Genomic DNA, 18,542 nt, shown 5'->3' with positions numbered 1-18,542 from the left:
GCATATGCTTTTCAATGCACTTGCCCCACCTTGACTCCCAGATCATAACAAGTGTGATCTCCCATAGCAGAGATAGGATAAATGATACCTTCTTACGCCTGTGTTTAAGGTGGGATTGTCTTTCATCTGCTGTTGGTGCTCTGCCAGGAGAACGTTCCCTTTAATGCTGCAAGCTATAGGCCCAAACATGTTTATTTATTTTTACCATTCAAAAGAGGTTTTCCCCCACCTATTCTCCCCATATTACTCCCAGCTCTGTTATTAACTTTATGGGATTTTCCGTGGAATTCTTTTGTAATGTGGGTGATTTGGTGGTGGGATAGGGAAAAGGTTTGTGGGTAGCTTTTACTTGTAAAGCACACTCACTTCCTCGGGAAAATTGTGACATAAAAAAACATCTGGACAATAGTATAGTGATTAACACTATACAGGAAACGATAGCTGCAATTTTCCAATAATATTCATTCAACAAGAAGCTTGACAACTACTATTTGCTATTTGGGATCATATAGGTAAAGCCAGATTGCCCAGTGAGTAGATTTGCAAATGAATGTTCACAATACACTGCCTGACCCAAAAAGTCACACGCTCTAATATTTAGTTGGACTGTCTTTAGCTTTGATCACAGCATGCATTTGCTGTGGCATTGTTTCAATAAGTTTCAATGTTATTATCATTATTATCAATCATGATGTTATGATGTTTTCATCAAGATCTAGTGTCCATGGGTTTCTGTCATTTTGAAGACGTCACCACATGCTGTTGCCTCTCGCTGTTAGATGTCATGAAAACAGAGCATAACATTCCAAATGAAAAGGGTTGATAGTTCAAGAAGACAGAACTTTTGGGCTTTGATCCTCATCTACTGCAGCTGTTCACTGACAGTTAAAAGCAGCAACAACTTGTTTGAAGAAACCTTTGCAGATTTACATCTGCTCTTCCTCGTCCACAAGCCCTCTGCACCGGACAAGTCCTCAAAGCTTTCAAGAGCTTTGTTTTTGATCCTAAAATACAACACACAGACAGTTGGACTTTAGGCCTGTTAAAACTGTCTGTAAGAAGGTGTTAGTAGGTTTATATGTAAGTTTATTTGAAGAGCCAATATGTAAACTAGCCTTAGTCAGCTGCTAACTACCTGAAACAAACAGCTCAGCACTCTCTGGAGGAGTTTCTGTAAGTCCACTGGTCCCCTCTGACCACAGTAATACATATCTGACCACAAACAGGGTCTTTAGGGATTGTATAGAAGAGTAATCCTTTGTTTTGAGACTTTCTGCTGGCATGTCCCACAGTGTCATATCATATTGATAATGTGAGAGAGTGACCACTGCACAAAGCCTTCTCCAGCTCATCTCTGGAGTTCAGATCTAGTAGATTAGTCTCTGCTTCTCCTTAGATGTTTTCTCTGCTTGATGCCAACGATTTGACCCTTCTCAAACACACTGGCATCTTTTCCATGACCATGGGATCTGTCTTCCCACGTGTTTTTCCCCCCCCAGAAATGAGAAGTCAAGGCAACGCAGTAATTACCGCGTTGCATAGGCTCGTCAAGTTGTTCAAATGGAAGATCATTTGCGTATTTTGCTGTGAAAGTGAGTGACTAACTGGTTGTCCCACTGATCTCATGTCCTAACCTGTCCCTACAACGACGTGTTTTCCAAGTTAGTATTTCCCAATGACATGTTTTGCCCTGACTGGTACTTTAAAGTATGTCGCCACAAGACTGCAAGGTCACGCTCCCATTAAAGGTTCAAGTCAAATGACATTGAACTCTCACTTGTTTCATTTGCTCGTACAGCTATATCATGAAGTATACAGTCTGCTGCTTGTGCGGGCCACTTCCACTCTGTCTTTTCCTCCATCTGAGCCTGTGCTCCAGAAAGGCTCGTCTGGCCCCACATGTGTAAGAGGATCTCCCCCCACTCAGCCTAAAGTGAAGAGCTGACCCAACACACAGAAAGCAACAACAATGAAAAAGGGAGTCAGAGCGAGTTGACCAGAGCCTGCAGAACAGCTTGAGTTGATCCTCTCTTTTTACATAAACACACATTTGACCGCAGCACTCTGCCTTGTGCCTGACAGAGCTTCATACACCAGAAGTTTGTTTTTGATGGCCTGCATATTCTGGCTTTGTCGCTGTGAATCAGGAACTATTTATATGTAACAGATTTAACAGTCCTTTCCCCTTTTTTGCATTGAGTTGTTACAAACTGAGGTTAACACACAAACACATGATTTGAATGAAGCATTTGCATCTTGGAGCCGTCAGCAACACAAAGTGACATTTACCATTTTTGGGGAAATGTTCAACAAAATCTTACATTCAATAACATAACTGGGGTAATAATCAACTTTTCACAACTTCATAAATATTGATTTGAAATGCATTTATTTTTGTATTTATTTACATCAAGGACAATTCATAGTAATTAACATTTCTGTAAATATGTCAGAATGAGTAAAAGGCTATTTTTGTGATACTATAGGCCTTTTGGGACATTGGTCAGTTCATTGACAGCGTTAGGACAGCCATGGTTAATATTAAACCCAATGTACACTGCAGGCTTGTGCCTGTGCTGCATTTGTCACTCCATGTTTACACTCTCATCTGTACGTGTGTCTGGTTACAACAAAGCACAATGAAATGACAATGAAAATAAAAGCTACTCTATCTATTTGAGTAAAAAATACATACAGAAAAGTACTCTGCATTATTGTTTCATTGTTTGTTGTCATCTGGTCAGTAATGAATACATTATTTGTGTGTTTTTTAAACTTAAAGGTAGTAACATGTTTACCTGCCTCTAGTAAGTTGTAGCTTGACATAAAGTACTGTTTGAACGGCCTTTGGTAACAGGCTCCATCTTAGTTTCAGCTCTGGCTAACAGTATTTGCACTGCTTTATGGAGCTCTGTTTGTTTTGGCCTTGAGTGGAGCTCAACACATCTTTGGTCCAACACAACTCAAACTACGTTCGCATTTAGGGTGTGTGACTCTTTCTGTTGAAGCTTCTACGATGATGTCGTCAAAGTCAGTCATTTCCTGGAGCATTTCAACAGGGTAAATTCCAGTTTGTGATTCATCTCTAAACTAATAAACAAATGAAGGGCCGGTTACGGAGCAACAGAACATGCAGGTAATGATTTCATTTTCGTGATTAAGGCTCAAGTGATCAAAAGGTAGGGTGGATTATGTAGCTTCCAGCTGCAAAGATAAGGCACCAATCACTGGGGAAATGTTTATTGCTAAAAGATTAGGCTCTGTGTGAGTGTAGTAAGATGACAGCACATCAGGCTTAAGTCAAGTAAATGAATGAAGCCTATACTTGTGTGGGGTTGGAAATCATTAAGCCTAGGCCTACTAGCAACTAATTTTATTTTGTATCAAATAGCCTAATGATGTCCTTTACATTCCTCTCATTTCTCTAAAGAGCAGTAAAGTTAAGTGTAGCAAAGTGAACTCTTTGATCATTCAGCGCTGCACTTCTTTCTTTTGTCAGAATAAAACACACAGACTGATCTTCTGCTGTTAAAGCGTCCTCAAACCGCGCTGTGATCTGATGTTGTGATCTGACGCTTGTGGTGCGGGTCAGGCTCCTGTGTTCCTCCGGTGTTCAGGAGCAAATCTGGACCGGAGTCCGTCTATTAGTGACCTGCGGCCTACAGTATAAAGAGCACACAAATCAATTCTCAAATAGATTTACATAGTAGTTTTAGGTCTATTTGCCCAATCAGTTCTAACTAATGACAGGTTTCCAAGCATATCTTTATTGTTTTTTGGTGTTTGTTTGTTCTTTAAAGCTGCAGGCTGCTCTGGAACAAAGGACCTTTATACATTTAAACAGGTAGGTCCCATCTCAGACCGGACGGTGCCTAATAACGCGTTGGTGCCGGTTGTTGGTTCCCAGGAGCGGCGTAGGGGGCCCAGGGGCGGTGTAGGGGGTGGATCACATGAGGCCTAGGGGGATGGGCACACTCCGAGGCTGCGGTGCCTTTAAGAGTTTACTACAATCAGCGCACTCACCAGTCCGCGCGCTACAGGAGGGGGAAAGTTTGGAGGCCAAGCGGGCAGTGGGACACCAACGGATCGGAAGTGACGGGACAGCGCGAGCCGACAGAAGACGGGGCAAAGTGAAGACGGGGACATCAACAAAAGCAGAATGAGAGTCAGCGCGCGCTCCTCCGCCGCGGCCCGAGCGCGGAGCGCGAGAGGCGCCGGGACACGCGCGCTCTGAAAGGTCCCGCAACTCTTTCTGGGGCATGAACTATGAGAGAAAAGACTTCATGCTTCACCTCGGGGGCCGGTCAGGGGATATGAGCGCGCGCGCGTGGACTTGGGCTCCTGTTTTTCCGCTGTGGGGTCCCGCGTCGAATCTTCGGGGATGTTCGGAGTCGCTCGGGAACTGACGCGACTCTTCGCCGTAGTGCTGTGGCTCTCCGCGGCGGTGGTGGTGGTGCCGGTGGTCCCCGGCTCGGAGCTGAGGGTCCGGGTCCGGCTGGCGGACGGGCTGATCACGGAGGAGGTCCTGGAGGCGGACGGCGAGCGGGACTCTATATCGCTGGAGTTCAAGCAGGGCGACGGGACGCTGGTCACGTTCGTGGTGGACTTCAAGCAGGTGAGGTCCCGTGGAGCGGGTTTGGGACGGTCCCGGGAACGATTCACACGCGTACGAGAAAGTAAATCAATACAAACTTAATCCTAAACCGCTGTTGTTGCGCAAGAAGGACTGAGGCTGGTTCGCAGGAGGTGGGAGGAAAGCAATGCAAACAGAAAAGAGAAACAAACTGTCCATTATTCATATATTTCTACATGATTCACGTGTGTCCTACCCAAAGTAAAACTAAATAAACTTTTAACATTTTTTTTTTTATTAATTGACCTTGATTGGGCCCTTTTGACCTTTAGGGCCAAGCTTGAAAATAATTAAATAAGTTCAAATAGAAACAAACTGTCCATTATTCATATATGCTACTTCATTCACATGTCTAAAGTATCCTATCCAAAGTAAAACTAAATTAACTTCTGTGATAGCTCTTTTTTTGTAATCAATTGACGTTGATTGGGCCTTTTTGACCTTTTAGGGCCAAGCTTGAAAATAAATAAATGAAGTTACCATCACAAGGGACCCTGGGGTAAATAAGAGGAGGCTGGTCATACTCTTTGGCCTCTCTTCATCATGGGGGACATCTGGGAAGGAAGTGGTGGTTCCAAAAACCTAAGAATAAAACTTTCGATTCTGTCCGCAGCTACTGACTACAAATGAGTTCCCATTTCGTGATAATAGGAAGTGATTGACAGTGGAGGAACTATTGCAAACACTCTCAAAGCCCAATCTTTTAACCAATGTAACATGTATCTGCCTTTTTTTTACCATGTGCCAGTGTTGCAGAGGTCAAGACAGCTGCACATATCTGAGTCCACAGAACCCACCGCTTATGGCCCAACCAGACACTGCATAGCCTGCCATTTTTAGCATTTTTTTTTCTAAAAGTAGACTACCATGCATCCTTTCAACTGCACCACTTTAATGCTTTTCCTGAAATATGAGACCATTTCTTATTTGCTTATACTATCTACTTGAGCTCTGTAAGCAGGAGCTTTAAAGGGAGCGAGGGGAGGGTCCCAGCGGTGCACACTACGGAGGCATGTGGCTGTGATGGGTGCTGTCACACAGAAGCTGACAGCCTGACGAGATGTGGCGGGCGGGCGGGGGGGAGATTTACCAGGATTAAGTGGGCACGTCTGACCTTTTTGATCCGCACGTCTGCTCCACTAACCAAAACAGCTAATTTAGAGTTGAAAGAGAAGAGGCCGCCACCCTCAATCACTGGTACCACCACCATAATGAAGAATCCTACGGTGCGACTGCAAGGAGGGGCCAATAAAGACTATTTTTCACACGCGTTAAGTTTATTGCAACCTACTACTTCTTTTTCCTACTTTAGTCGAAGCAGTTTTGACTTGTCTGTACCGTAAGCCTGTAAGTTATATTGATTTTATATACCGTATTTTCCAGACTATAAGTCACACCTTTTTTTCATAGTTTTGGCCGGGTTGCGACTTTTATACTTATACTCTGTCTGTCTGTCTGTCTGTCTGTCTGTCTGTCTGTGTGTCTGTGTCTGTGTCATCATCCAAACGCACATGTGGTAAAGTTTATATGAACACAAGCGAGTGAAGCTCTCCGGTCACTTAACTTTTCCGCTGCCTGATTTATCTGTTCCACTCATAGGTCTGCCTCCCCCTTACACTCGCCCGCCCGGCCCCCTGCTCCTCGCTCCTCGCCTTCTTCCTCCATGTGGTTCTTATTCAGCTCTTGTTGCAGTATCACAGGGATTTCTGGAAAGTTGGATGAGCTGTCACTTCAGCCGCCATGAATGTACAGTCCAGATGAACGCGCGAGGAGAGTGAAACGTTTTAACAGGGCAACGCACTAGAGAGTTGGTGATGATGAGGGGCCTGTCCGAGCTGCCTTTGAACTTCCCGCGGGTAAAAGACACAGGGTTAGTAGTAGAAGTGAATTATTTGACTTGGCTCTATGAAGGGTACGGTGTTCTGATAAGAAAAGTTGGGCTGAATTTCAGGATAAGAGCGGGAAATTCAATCAGTTGTAAATCAATGCGATTCTCCCAAAAGAATAACTTAAAGATTGCTTCTTTTTTTTGGGTTCCTAATCCAATCGTGGTATCTCTGCACAAGAATTCGGAATTATTGATGCTAGTCTTACTTAAAAGTGCAGTATTGGATATTGTAAGTAGGTTGATCAAAATTTGCCGTTGATATCATTATACGGCCTAATAATGCCGCTCCCTCCAAGGTACGACTACTTGACTCGTCCAATACGGCCCGTGACCTTGTATGAATGAAATCTGGGGGACATGTGCTTCTTGTTGATGTTGGCTGTCTCTTTGTTGTACCGTCCACATCGACTGTTTACATCTCATACCAGTATTTACGAAGTTCCTCGAACAAAAGACAAACTCCTCTTTGATTCATTTCCCAGTGTTCAGCTCTTTATGGATGTCAGATGTGGGGATTGATAAGGCCAATTAAGATGTTATTTCCTTACTGTCAAACTGGAGACCTTGATCTGTGCAAGAATGCAAGTGACATAAAGGATTTTGGTTTTCATACAAAGCTTATTAAATTTAGATTTTTATAGATTTATGGTCCTAATTCAACGTTACTTTGTGTGGGAAGGGCTATGTTGAGGTCTAGTAAAGGGGAAAACCGTTGAACCCGATCAGATGAAATGGTTTGGGAATAGTAACAACGGAATGAATAGATGCTTCAAGTTTTATACACCCTTTTAATTTTGTTTAGTTTGAAAACAGATCGGGTTTCAGCCAGGGGCCGTTTTGGCTGGAGGATAATTGACTCTAGTGTATATTCCAATTGTCTTCAAAGCACAGTAGGTTTATGGACACGCCCAGCTGTAAACCTGCTCTGAGAACGCTCCACACACCCTCAGTTGCAATGTCAAAGTTATGGTGGGGATTGCACGCTATCTATGCTACCTAATCTTTAATATTCAGTTATAATCTGACACTTTTTGATAAACACTGAGATTTTCCGAGCCCAGGACAAGGAGGATGAGTAAATCTTATTCCTGTTGAGGCCAAGGAATTTGTTTTTTCTATGAGAGGGATCCTAATGTTTGCCAATAGAAGCTGTTTGTTGCTAAGTTTTTTTTGTCTCAACATTCAATCACCGTCTTTAATAATGTTAATGTTAAAATAACAGTTGACTCAATGTTTACTGAGGCACGATCCGCCTCGTACATTTGCTTTCAGTTTATAAAAATGTTTTCTCACATTTGTTTTCTCAAAATGTCTTTCGTAATGACTCAACTTTATTAAAGAATATTATGAAGTTTGTCCAGGTCATTGGAGGAGATGACAATTGTCTTGATTTGGCCGAGATGCTTGGAGTTTTTATTTCTCCTCATTGTTTTGCGCTAACATTACATTTTGCCTAAAATAGTGCACAATGTAATGGATAATGTAGTAATTGTACATGGTTTTTTTTTTACTTTATCAAAATCTGAAAAATTCAACTTTTTTTATAACGTGTTTCACATGAACACACTCTTTAAAGTCCCTCCCAAAGCCACCTTTGTCCCCTGTGCTTCTAAAGTCATATTGCATGGCCTTGTAGTGGCTCTTGAGGGCCAGAGCAGGGCCCCTTTGCCCTCTCTTTCCCCCCTGCCCTTGTTGATGTCTTTATCCGCTCTCCTCCTCTCTCCAGCAGGCCAGATGTCCGTCTCTAACGCGCCTGATAAAGGGAGAACTTCCTATTCCCACAGTCAATGCTGCATAAACTAAACAGAGAAGAAGACTGTTATTGTGGCTTCACTGTGCATAGCTGTTATCATTTTGAGATGCGAAGGTGCATAATTTAAGATGGCTTTTGTTTGCCATATAATTATACAGTCTACTCGTTCTCTTGTCCACAAGTTAACACCTTTTAGGTGGACCTAGCAGTATGTTGTTACTGTAGGCGTAGGCCTTTGTTCTCTTCAGTATATAGAAGCGTCTCATACTTCTGTCAGTCTGAAGAAAAAGTGTTAAAAGCACAAAGAGGACCTGGGCAGACTGATTCTACAGTTTCAGCTCATCATCTTTCATTTCAGATTGGCCTGTAAATCTTAGGCTAGCAGTTTGTGTGTCCAGGCAAAGCGGATATTAAAGTTGTGGCGACGGGCTAAATTAGTCTTATTTAGTGGACCATATCAGCTTCCTTTCCCTCACTGTTACTGTCTGCATTCGGCTCATTTCCTCTTCACTGCTGTCTCTGTAAACATGAAATGGACGCAGACCTGTTTTCTGTGCTACTTTAATTTAATTGTATGTTTGTCCTAAGTTGGACATTAAAAATCACCTGACCAACACTGTTCTAACTGGCCTCTTGTTTTCATGGAACATTCACTGTCACCGTTTACTAATTGGGTTTCTCTTTGGACAGCCAGGTGTGACTAGAGCCCCAAATGTGACTCCGCATTCCTGCCTCTGGAGACTCTGTAATTAGCTGCAACTCAAGCATTTCTCAGCACACAAGCTTTGCTTCTGCCCCTTTTTGTGTTTTTCTTTAGCTGTCGCTCTGTCTCCCTGATCTTTAATCCTGGCCTACACCTGTGCTTTTGACTTGTGCAGCCAAGCAAACAAGCCCAAATACTTGGAGTAATATAGAAGGGGACCTAAAGTTACACAATGACTTCCTCCTTTGAGAAATTAGCTCTTTATGTTTATACAATTATTTATGTATGATAAAATAAGTGTTTTTGTTTTGACTTTTTATGCAACAGGTATGTAAAGTGATTGCTGTTGCGTGCATCACTCCGTCGGGTTGAAATGGTAGGCTTATAAAGAGACCGGGTGGGATCGACCCACATTGACACTGATGGTGCTTTCTGAACTGGTTCATCTGTACTCCGCCTCATGTATTATTTTTGAGTGTGTGCCGGTGTGTGCCTGTGCATTTGATGACTGTGAGGTCAGGGAGTTGTGGATGGGTGGAAGGGCATGTGGGATTTTTTTTTTTTTTTAATGGACCGTAAAGAACTTTGTATTACATCTTATATATAAAAGTTTATAAAGTGTGATCGACGGCTGCATGTGTTCTTTGTTTGATTTAATTTGCCTGTAATTGGGCAGGCACAGTTAAAACAAATCTAAATTATGTTTTGTATGGTCATCTGTACTTTTTATTTGACAGCCCGTTAAAATTGGTTAGAGCAACAGTCTTGAGAAGGCTCACTGTAAATGGCCCCCTTTGAGTACATGAAAGGGCTTTTGTGCACCTCGAATAATGTGCTTCACCAAACGTTACCAGTCAAATACACTTGCTGTTAAACAAGTCCGGAGTATGAGCCACTAGTCGGGCAGTATGAATGGAGCTGGTTTGTGTAGTTTATGTTCAAATGTACCAGGACCTGGGTGTTGCGGGGCGATGCTGGGGAATCAGTACTTGTGTAGATTATTTATAACAAAGCTGACATTTACACTGGACTGCTGTGGAAAAACTCCAGGCTGCACTTTGATTCTGGGATTACAAGCCATGGAAATGTCACTCTTTCACGTCTTAATGCCCATACCTGCTATTTTCTGTGAAAGTCCGTTCGCAGACCGTTAATCTTGTGCATGTTTGTGGTAATGCACTTTTAGATTTTGCTTAATTTAGGCTTCTCTTAAGTACAGCTTTTTCTTACCAAAGCTGTACAGCAGCACCCTCTATTAAGAAACAAACTTTCCAGACTTATTATTACAAAATCTGCCCTTTTCTAATAGTGCCCTCAATAAGATGTTCAGTAGGTTAATGACATTGCATATTTAATTATTGCTTTTTGTCTCCAAGAAAATACACCTTCCAATGTGTGTATTTGCACTAGAGCAGGAAAGTGAGAATAAATAGATCTAATGCCTTCAGTATTGGAAGCCAAGATTGTTGATTCTCTGAGAAGAAACTTTGCTTATCCTGGCAGCAATGAGGCAAAGAACAATAACTGCAATTTAGTTTTGTCGTCCGTTCCAGTTAAATATACTATATACATTAATAAGACTGCTGCATAAGCAAAACCTTTGGCGTTAAGTCATGCCCAACATGGTTGAAAGTTGGTGGAGCTGCCTGGCTTCTCTATAATTACTCGTTAGAGCCTTGGGGCAAACCCACGTGGCCTGCACAAATGACTTCCTCCCCCTGTCTTTCTTTGTATAAACACTCGAGTATATACATAGTGTCTCACCGAGCTTCACGTGTGTGTGTGATATGGGAGGTCCTGGAGTATCTGCATTGTGTCTCTGAACATTTGAACTTGCATAATACATTTGAATAATCTTAGCCACCCAAACAAGTTTTCTACAGTAATATTAAGGTAGTTGCACCTTTTTTAAACATCTAATTTCCAATGACCTGAGCTTGAAGGAATTGGCTCAAAGCCCAGAGGATGTCATCTTCTCAAACTTTGATGTGCAGTACCCTTTTCACTTTCCAGCTCATCTTTATACCTTTTTTGTCAAGTCTGTTCCATGTGTAGAACTAATATCTATATTTGCTCAGTATTTTCTTTCCAAAGGTCAAACACTGTTGCGTGATTGTCTTGTGTAATAGCCATGCTTGTTCTGTACGCTTGCCAGAAACCCCTTTTCACAGACAAAAGTGGCATTCAGGATGGGGCACCCTGGTCGCTCAAAGTGCTCCATAAAGATCCACACAGCGTCAACACGAGGGAAGCGGGTCATACGGCTCTTTCCTCTTTTGTCCGTACGAACTGGGGGCTCAGCGAGGTTATCTCCATAGTGTTTATATATGCTACACGGCTGCTGGCCCTTGAAGAGCGAGCGCCCCTCTGGCTTCGGACGTCTATGTGAAAAGTGGAGGAGGGGTGTTTGTCTGAGCTCAAACTCTATCCTAAAATCGGGGGGTGGGTGTCTGATGAATAAATAAGACAGGTCTCTACTTCACACAGCTGCTGGAGGCTTCCCATCATACTTTGCTCCATGCACAATAACACTCATCGTTTACAGCTTTTGGCTTTGCTGCGTGCTCCCCTCACACACTTGCCAAATCCAACAAGTGCCTTTTTTTTTTGTCCCAAATTCTCGACTATCATATTTTCCAACGACCACATTTCCACATATCTGAGTTTAAGCTGTATTTGACTTGAATGTGAACTTCAAAATGGACAGGTCTACATAAAAGGAGCAGACAGTGTACACAGACTGTCAGATGAGGATGCACACATGCCTCATTTGGCTTTAAAAGAATTGCTGTTTAAACAACTTTGACATTTGTTGAATTAGTGTCTGCGTCAGCTTTCAACCTGGAGGAGTATTTCAATGAACTATTTTAAAACCCAGATTGAAAACCCTTTCCTCTGTGACTTCTGTTTTCAACCATTTTCGCCCTCGTTTTGCATTGCAGGATATAAAGATTTTCCGTGCGCTGATCCTTGGGGAGCTTGAACGAGGACAGAACCAGTACCAGGCTCTATGCTTTGTGACCCGACTCAACCGCAATGAGATCATCCCCAGCGAGTCCATGGCCCGTCTGAGACAGGTACAAAGTAATAGCTGTGTATTTGATAAAGAAGTGTACTCCCTTTTGTGCTTATCTGAGAAACATTTTTTTGTAGAAAAATCCTCTGGCGATCCGTTTGGCAGAGGAGCGGAGGGGACTCGAGCAACTCACAATGAGCGCGGCAGTGAATCTGAGTCGGGCCTGGCAACTGAGCTCACACATACACAACATGTGCAGCGAGGCCCGGGAAGCCATTTATACCAGGGAGGCAGATGTCAAATACTGGCTGGAAAAAGGTCAGTGAGGCATTTTGTAAACGTACCATCCACTTTCTGCTAAACCCTTTTCCCCCAAAAAATGAACTAGACTATACAACAGCTGTCGAGCTTGAGATGTGCTTTCCTGTAATCGAAACCCAAATCCAATTTGTTTCCATAATATATTGCCAATTTGTCTTCACGATGCACCACTCGGTAGTTTTATGTCAATGTCTTTCTGTTGCACCATCCCACATTTTTGAGACGATCTGCAATCATCCGATTCTAAATGAGAGAATAGTATAGACACTTTGTAACAGTTTGACTCGAGAAATAAATACATTTTGTTACTTGTCCCAACTTTTGCAAAAGCAAGTTTGCACATGCTTTCTAAATATGAATCACAATATGACACTGCACGCTGCTAATCTACAAGAATACAATATTTCTTTATAGTGGTATACTACATTTTCAAACCCCAGTAGGGCTTACTAGACAACACATAATCATCATTTGTTTAGTGCCCAATATCTTTATACCATTGATTCCAAAATGAGTCTGGAGAAAATCTATATAGCAGGACTTTTGTCCATTGACAGCGCAGTTCTAGAGAAAACAATGTTGATGGTCACGGTTAAGTGAACCCCCCAGACCATTATCATTGGAGGGAATCACACAAGCATCTTCTTTGCATAACAAAGATTCCCCTTTACCTCCCAACCTTCCTCTCTTTAGCTGTTTTCTATGCCCATTGTGCTTAAGTTCATTACTGAGTTCACTGCTTTGGAAACACCTTTGTTTGTAGTAAGTGTTTTCCTATTCCATCCTGTTTTTAGGAATAGATGGGTCCATGTTTGAAGTATTACCCCAGACGACAGAACGGCCCAGCTTGCAGCCTTGCCACTCTGCTAAAGACTTGTGGCAGCCGTGTCTGTGCACTTACAACCTGCGTCTGGAGTGGTATCCCTGTTTACTGAAGTATTGCCGGAGCCGGGATTCAGTTGGAAAGGGATCCTCCTACAAGTGTGGCATCAAGAGCTGCAGCAAGGGTTACCATTTCACTTACTTTGTTCCCCAAAAACAGCTTTGTCTCTGGGATGAGGAGACCTAGCAGTGCTACTGGAAACTTGCAGACAATGACGTTCTTCCATCCAAGGAATACAGGGCTGTCTCTGGTTGGAAGATTTGATATTTCCAAAATTCTGTCTAAAAGTAGTGGTCCAAATCAGATTAAAATGTGCATCTATAAAATCTGCAAAAGCCTTGGAAAAGGACTTAATCACTGTGACTTTGGTGTGATTTTCTTGGATGAGCATATGGTTCACGTGCTGATCACAATAACTGTCCAGACAGATTACTTTATGCACGGCCCTGAACACCAATTTCGTTCAACATAACAAATGGGACTCTAATTACATCATTTTGAACCGTGGAAACGGGGATGGCGGGTCAGTTTCTACAGAACTATGTTCATAGACTGATTTCAACTGATGCAAAACATTTTCTGCTTCTATTTATTTTGATTTGCAAAATGAAATTATGGAGAACTGTGTTTTTATAGTTGTGTTGTGGTGGTCTTTTGGGAAAAAAGTGATTACAGCATATAACTTAACTGCTAAAATATGGCATTCATCACTTGAATGAAGGTTTAAGTAAAGCCTTGTCAAATGTGTGATGTTACATTGTAGGCCTAACTATATATTTTGATTACACAACCTCACTGTCAAATTCTCTTTGAGTGGTCCATACTGTCAACTATACCAAAGCTGTTTTCAAAAGGGGTTTTGAGATTGAACTGGGCTTTTCTAAGGATCTCTAGCCTCTGTTTACCTGTGCTGCCATCATGTGGTTGGAGCAGTTAAGCCCCAAACCTGTTTTTTCTGGGGTCATGTCTTTTTAACTTGTGTGGGACCAAACCAGTCTATAGCATTTTTCCATTACACGTGCCTTACCTCTATGATCCTTTTTAATTTGTATTGTAATGAGTACTCCTAACCAAATGAAACATTTTATTTGATACACAAGTGCCTTAACATATCCTTTCATGTCCTTGATATACATTATAGGATACTTTTAACATAGGTTATTTTTATAAGTATTTGAAAGCCATGAGGAGTTACATGAGAACTTTAATAAAGGCTTTCTCTGCACTACACAGCGTTGCTTGTTTATTTCTACAGACGCAACAATAATATTGTTCCTGCTCCGTGTCTAAAGGTATTTGATAACTGTGAGAGATGGCATCCATAAGTTATTATCTGAATCATTCTGGGAATAATTATATTCTTACGTTCGTCTCCCGTAAATGAGAAATAACCCATGTTCACCACACGGGGGCGCTCTGCGGCAGCAGCTGAAAATGCAACAAAACAACGAGAGAACGCACGAGATGGAAATGGTCTTTTTCTATCATCGTGGGATTTTTGGTACGGATCTAGTCTAAACTGTTTGTTTGAACGTGTAGCTCGGTCTGTATTTATTTGCGTTGAAATGGCTTTAGGAACGAATGAATGTAATGTAGGATGAATGTAATGTAGGATGATGCTGCCGAGGATGGCGAGGCTAAGATTAGAAGAAGAATAACAACAGCGATGGCCTTTTGCATAGGATGAAACAAGGATGAAACCAGGATGAATACGCGCGTGGCGGGGAAACACGCAGTACATTTGTGTAGAGAAAGTGTCTTGTTTTTTACTCTATTTGAGCAGGCTAACGGTTCAGTTAGCGGTAACGTTAGTTACAATGGGACCTATTGTCAACAGATATTTGCTGACGTATGAAGTCTGTTTAGGCCTTTTAATAACGCTCATTACCGAATAAATAAGCATTTGAACTAATGTGTTATTTTTTCACATCACGAATAGTCTTTGTTTCAGATCATGATGGTGGTATTTTCTGATTAACATTAAGGTAATCCCTTTGTACTTAGTATAATTCTAAGTTACTCCTGAACATTCAACATGTTTGTGTTTTACAGGAGGATAAGTCCATCCCACCAGCTCCTTACTCCTCCAGCTCCTCGCCCCACTAGCCCCTCGCCCCACCAGCTCCCTGTCCCACCAGCTCCTCGCCCCACCAGCTCCCTGCCCCGCTAGCCCCTCGCCCCACTAGCCCCTCGCCCCACTAGCCCCTTACTCCTCCAGCTCCTCACCCCACCAGCCCCTCCCCACCAGCTCACTGTCCCACCAGCTCCAGCTCCTCACCCCACCAGCTCCCTGCCCCACCAGCTCCTTACTCCTCCAGCTCCTCACCCCACCAGCCCCTCCCCACCAGCTCACTGTCCCTCCAGCTCCTCACCCCACCAGCTCCCTGCCCCACCAGCTCCTTACTCCTCCAGCTCCTCACCCCACCAGCCCCTCCCCACCAGCTCACTGTCCCACCAGCTCCAGCTCCTCACCCCACCAGCTCCCTGCCCCACCAGCTCCTTACTCCTCCAGCTCCTCACCCCACCAGCCCCTCCCCACCAGCTCACTGTCCCACCAGCTCCAGCTCCTCACCCCACCAGCTCCCTGCCCCACCAGCTCCTTACTCCTCCAGCTCCTCGCCCCACTAGGCCCTCGCCCCACCAGCTCCCAGCCCCACCAGCTCCTCATCCCACCAGCTCCCTGCCCCGCTAGCCCCTCGCCCCGCTAGCCACTCGCCCTGCTAGCCCCTCGCCCCACTGGCCCCTCACCCCACCAGCTCCTCGTCCCACCAGCTCCTCACCCCACTAGCCCCTCACCCCACTAGCCCCTTACTCCTCCAGCTCCCCGCCCCACCAGCTCCCCACCCCACCAGCTCCTCATCCCACCAGCTCCTCAGCTGCACAACTGTAAGACCGATTGTTCTCTTACAAAGGACTGTACAGTCCATGTCTTTGGACCTCACTAGTCTTTTTCTTCACTTCTGTAAGGGATATTATACAGAAACATTTTCTAGCATTGATTATATTTGTTATAATTGCTTGTTTTATTTTTGCTTATAGAAAAGACAATGGGTGTTATTGTGGCCTCTGCCTCTCTGTGCCTTTGTGGTTGGACTGGCCTATACTTTGCCCTATGTAGGATTAATAGATTGCGTAGCTATGAATGGAATTGTCGTCTTGTGACCCTGTTGCATGGCATTTCTGCAATATGCATCACCACATACATAGGCTATGTGGATGGACCGTGGCCATTTGATGACCCAGGTAAGAGACTTTCATCTACTCTAATAAACATATATGCCTATATGTTAGTTGCTTTAATTAAAGACTAATAATATTGTTGCATACATTTGTTAAGATACTTTACTGTCCCAAATAGGGGAATTTGTCTTGGGCCAATGTGTTGCATCATATATATTTGAACAACAAACTCACACCATGTGTCTGCTCTGTATCACAGGAACCCTGAATACGCCTCTACAGATAAGTGCCTTGGTGGTCAGCCTGGGTTACTTTATATTCGACATGGCCTGGTGTGTCTACTTCTGCACAGAAGGTCCAGTTATGCTCGCTCATCACACCGTGAGCATCCTGGGAATCCTTTTCACCTTGTGGTTGGGGGAGTCTGGCATTGAGTCCTGCGCGGTGATCTTTGGAAGTGAAATCACAAACCCTCTTTTGCAGACACGCTGGTTCCTGAAACAGACTGGACACCATAAGACTGTTCTCGGAGACATTGTGGACACACTGTTTGTTCTCCTGTTTGTTGTAATGCGCATCTTTGTAGGAGGTACAATGCTGTACTGTGAACTGATCTCACCAAGGCCAAGATTCTTTATTAAGTGTGGGGGCGTGGCCATGTATGCAATGTCCTGGGTATTCATGGTGGACATTGTTCGATTTGTCATTAGGAAGACCACCAACTGGCAAAAACACCGAAGAACTATAGCAGTTAATGGCGTTAATGAGAAAAGGGACTAGTAGAAAATGTAATTCAATTTTCTTAGTTTTCAAAATAATATTTGTATTCACATTGGTTTCCAGTTTTTCAGTATTTTAATAAAGCTAATGTATTGTAGTTTTTCCACTTAATATGAATGTGCACTAATCAAATATGTAAATATTGACTGGAAGCTCATGTTTACTGGACTCAGGTGCTAAAGCATATGGCACAGTGCCATAGTTACATAAAACATGTAGGGATTTTTTAAGTCTGAAACTCAGGTCAATTGTTTTTTCTATTTCTGTCCTGTCTATTTCTGATAGATTTTTTCATGAAATATCAGTCGGCAATTTGTTGCTAAACATCTCTGAATATCTAACAATGGTCGAAACATAGAGTTTTTTTTAAACTCTTGGCCGGTTATGATTTTAGCAGGCATTTAAGTCTTAAGTATATTGAGTGTATGTGGGATGAATTCTGAAAATGACATATCTAATTTAGCTTCTCTAGACATAAGAATACAACATATAGATATATTCAAATTAAACGTGTTTACATATAATTACTCATTATTATTATGACTCAACTCTTATGTTTTGTATGCGTTGTGTTTTAAATATAATGATCAAATCCTCGACGGACAAACAAACTTGCAATGACGTTGACTGTCCACACGATGGTGCCATTGTAACTATAGCGGTTAAACGCCAGACGGCAATAAGTTTAAGCAACGGTAAATATGACGGAATAATGTATAATATATGGAGACTGATGCCCTGAAACGTCTTCTTTATGTCACCATCCGTCACGCAACACTCTACGATTATCACAGCCTTAAACGTGTCAACACAGATTCTGTCTTATAGCGACGCGATGGAGCCGCGCATCTTTTCTACTTCATTGACGCACGTTGTAATGTCACATCCAAGGTTCTCGCACACATTTAAAAAACAAGCAAAATGAAAATATAAAGTTTATAAAGTGACACGCCGGGCTCCGTGTGTTTATGGCGACATCGTGAATAGCCGCGGGGTGCGTGTATGCGCCTCTCGCCACATTTTATGCAACATTAGTCCGCCTTGTTGGGGCAGAAACGGGGAGTTTTGTCCCATTCTCCCGGCGGAAGTGGTCAGTGTTTGAGGCTGCTAGCTGCTGCTGCTAGGGCGTTGCTAGCCGTGGATAGTCAAGCGGGCTTTTCCAGTGCGTCTCCGCGTCTTATCTACGCACTCGACGCGTCGGGGGGGAAGAAAAAACGCTAGCCAGTGTTCGCCCCGGTGTTTCGTGCGCGTTTGCGGGTTCTTCGGGGCGTCGCGGAGCTCGGTCGGTTACTTTTTTTTTTTTTGCCCAGTTAGCCGCCGCTAGCCCCCGCGTTCCATCCAACGGGAATTGTACCGAGAGAAAAACACTCGATTGTGGATGGAAA

At 43.2% G+C, this 18,542-nt stretch overlaps 2 protein-coding genes across 2 annotated transcripts; both read left to right on the top strand.

The window, feature by feature from the left end:
- Nucleotides 1–4,027: 4,027 nt before the first annotated feature.
- On the top strand, nucleotides 4,028–14,425 carry oafa (OAF homolog a (Drosophila)). The gene is made up of 4 exons (XM_072463038.1): nucleotides 4,028–4,615; nucleotides 11,920–12,054; nucleotides 12,131–12,311; nucleotides 13,109–14,425. Exons 1-4 carry the CDS (start codon nucleotides 4,382–4,384, stop codon nucleotides 13,381–13,383), a joined length of 825 nt encoding a protein of 274 aa, XP_072319139.1. The 5' UTR covers nucleotides 4,028–4,381; the 3' UTR covers nucleotides 13,384–14,425.
- Nucleotides 14,426–15,991: 1,566 nt separating this feature from the next.
- Nucleotides 15,992–17,246, top strand: tlcd5a (TLC domain containing 5a). Its single transcript, XM_072463025.1, has 3 exons — nucleotides 15,992–16,159; nucleotides 16,237–16,440; nucleotides 16,637–17,246. The coding sequence occupies exons 2-3, from the start codon at nucleotides 16,245–16,247 to the stop codon at nucleotides 17,155–17,157; spliced, it is 717 nt and encodes a 238-aa protein (XP_072319126.1). The 5' UTR covers nucleotides 15,992–16,159; nucleotides 16,237–16,244; the 3' UTR covers nucleotides 17,158–17,246.
- Nucleotides 17,247–18,542: the final 1,296 nt, after the last annotated feature.

The sequence above is a fragment of the Eucyclogobius newberryi genome, unplaced genomic scaffold (assembly GCF_026437365.1).
Source record: "Eucyclogobius newberryi isolate DKJ021-1_F unplaced genomic scaffold, fEucNew1.0.hap1 SCAF_10, whole genome shotgun sequence".
In the NCBI taxonomy this organism is placed as follows: domain Eukaryota; kingdom Metazoa; phylum Chordata; class Actinopteri; order Gobiiformes; family Gobiidae; genus Eucyclogobius; species Eucyclogobius newberryi.
This window is presented reverse-complemented; position numbering and strand designations above follow the sequence as displayed.

Coding starts and splice junctions, on each gene's coding strand:
- oafa (XM_072463038.1), top strand. CDS start 4,382: ATGTTCGGAGTCGCTCGGGAACTGACGCGACTCTTCGCCGTAGTGCTG. Junction 12,055..12,130: donor CCATGGCCCGTCTGAGACAG/GTACAAAGTAAT, acceptor ATTTTTTTGTAG/AAAAATCCTCTGGCGATCCG. Junction 12,312..13,108: donor CAAATACTGGCTGGAAAAAG/GTCAGTGAGGCA, acceptor TCCTGTTTTTAG/GAATAGATGGGTCCATGTTT.
- tlcd5a (XM_072463025.1), top strand. CDS start 16,245: ATGGGTGTTATTGTGGCCTCTGCCTCTCTGTGCCTTTGTGGTTGGACT. Junction 16,441..16,636: donor GTGGCCATTTGATGACCCAG/GTAAGAGACTTT, acceptor TCTGTATCACAG/GAACCCTGAATACGCCTCTA.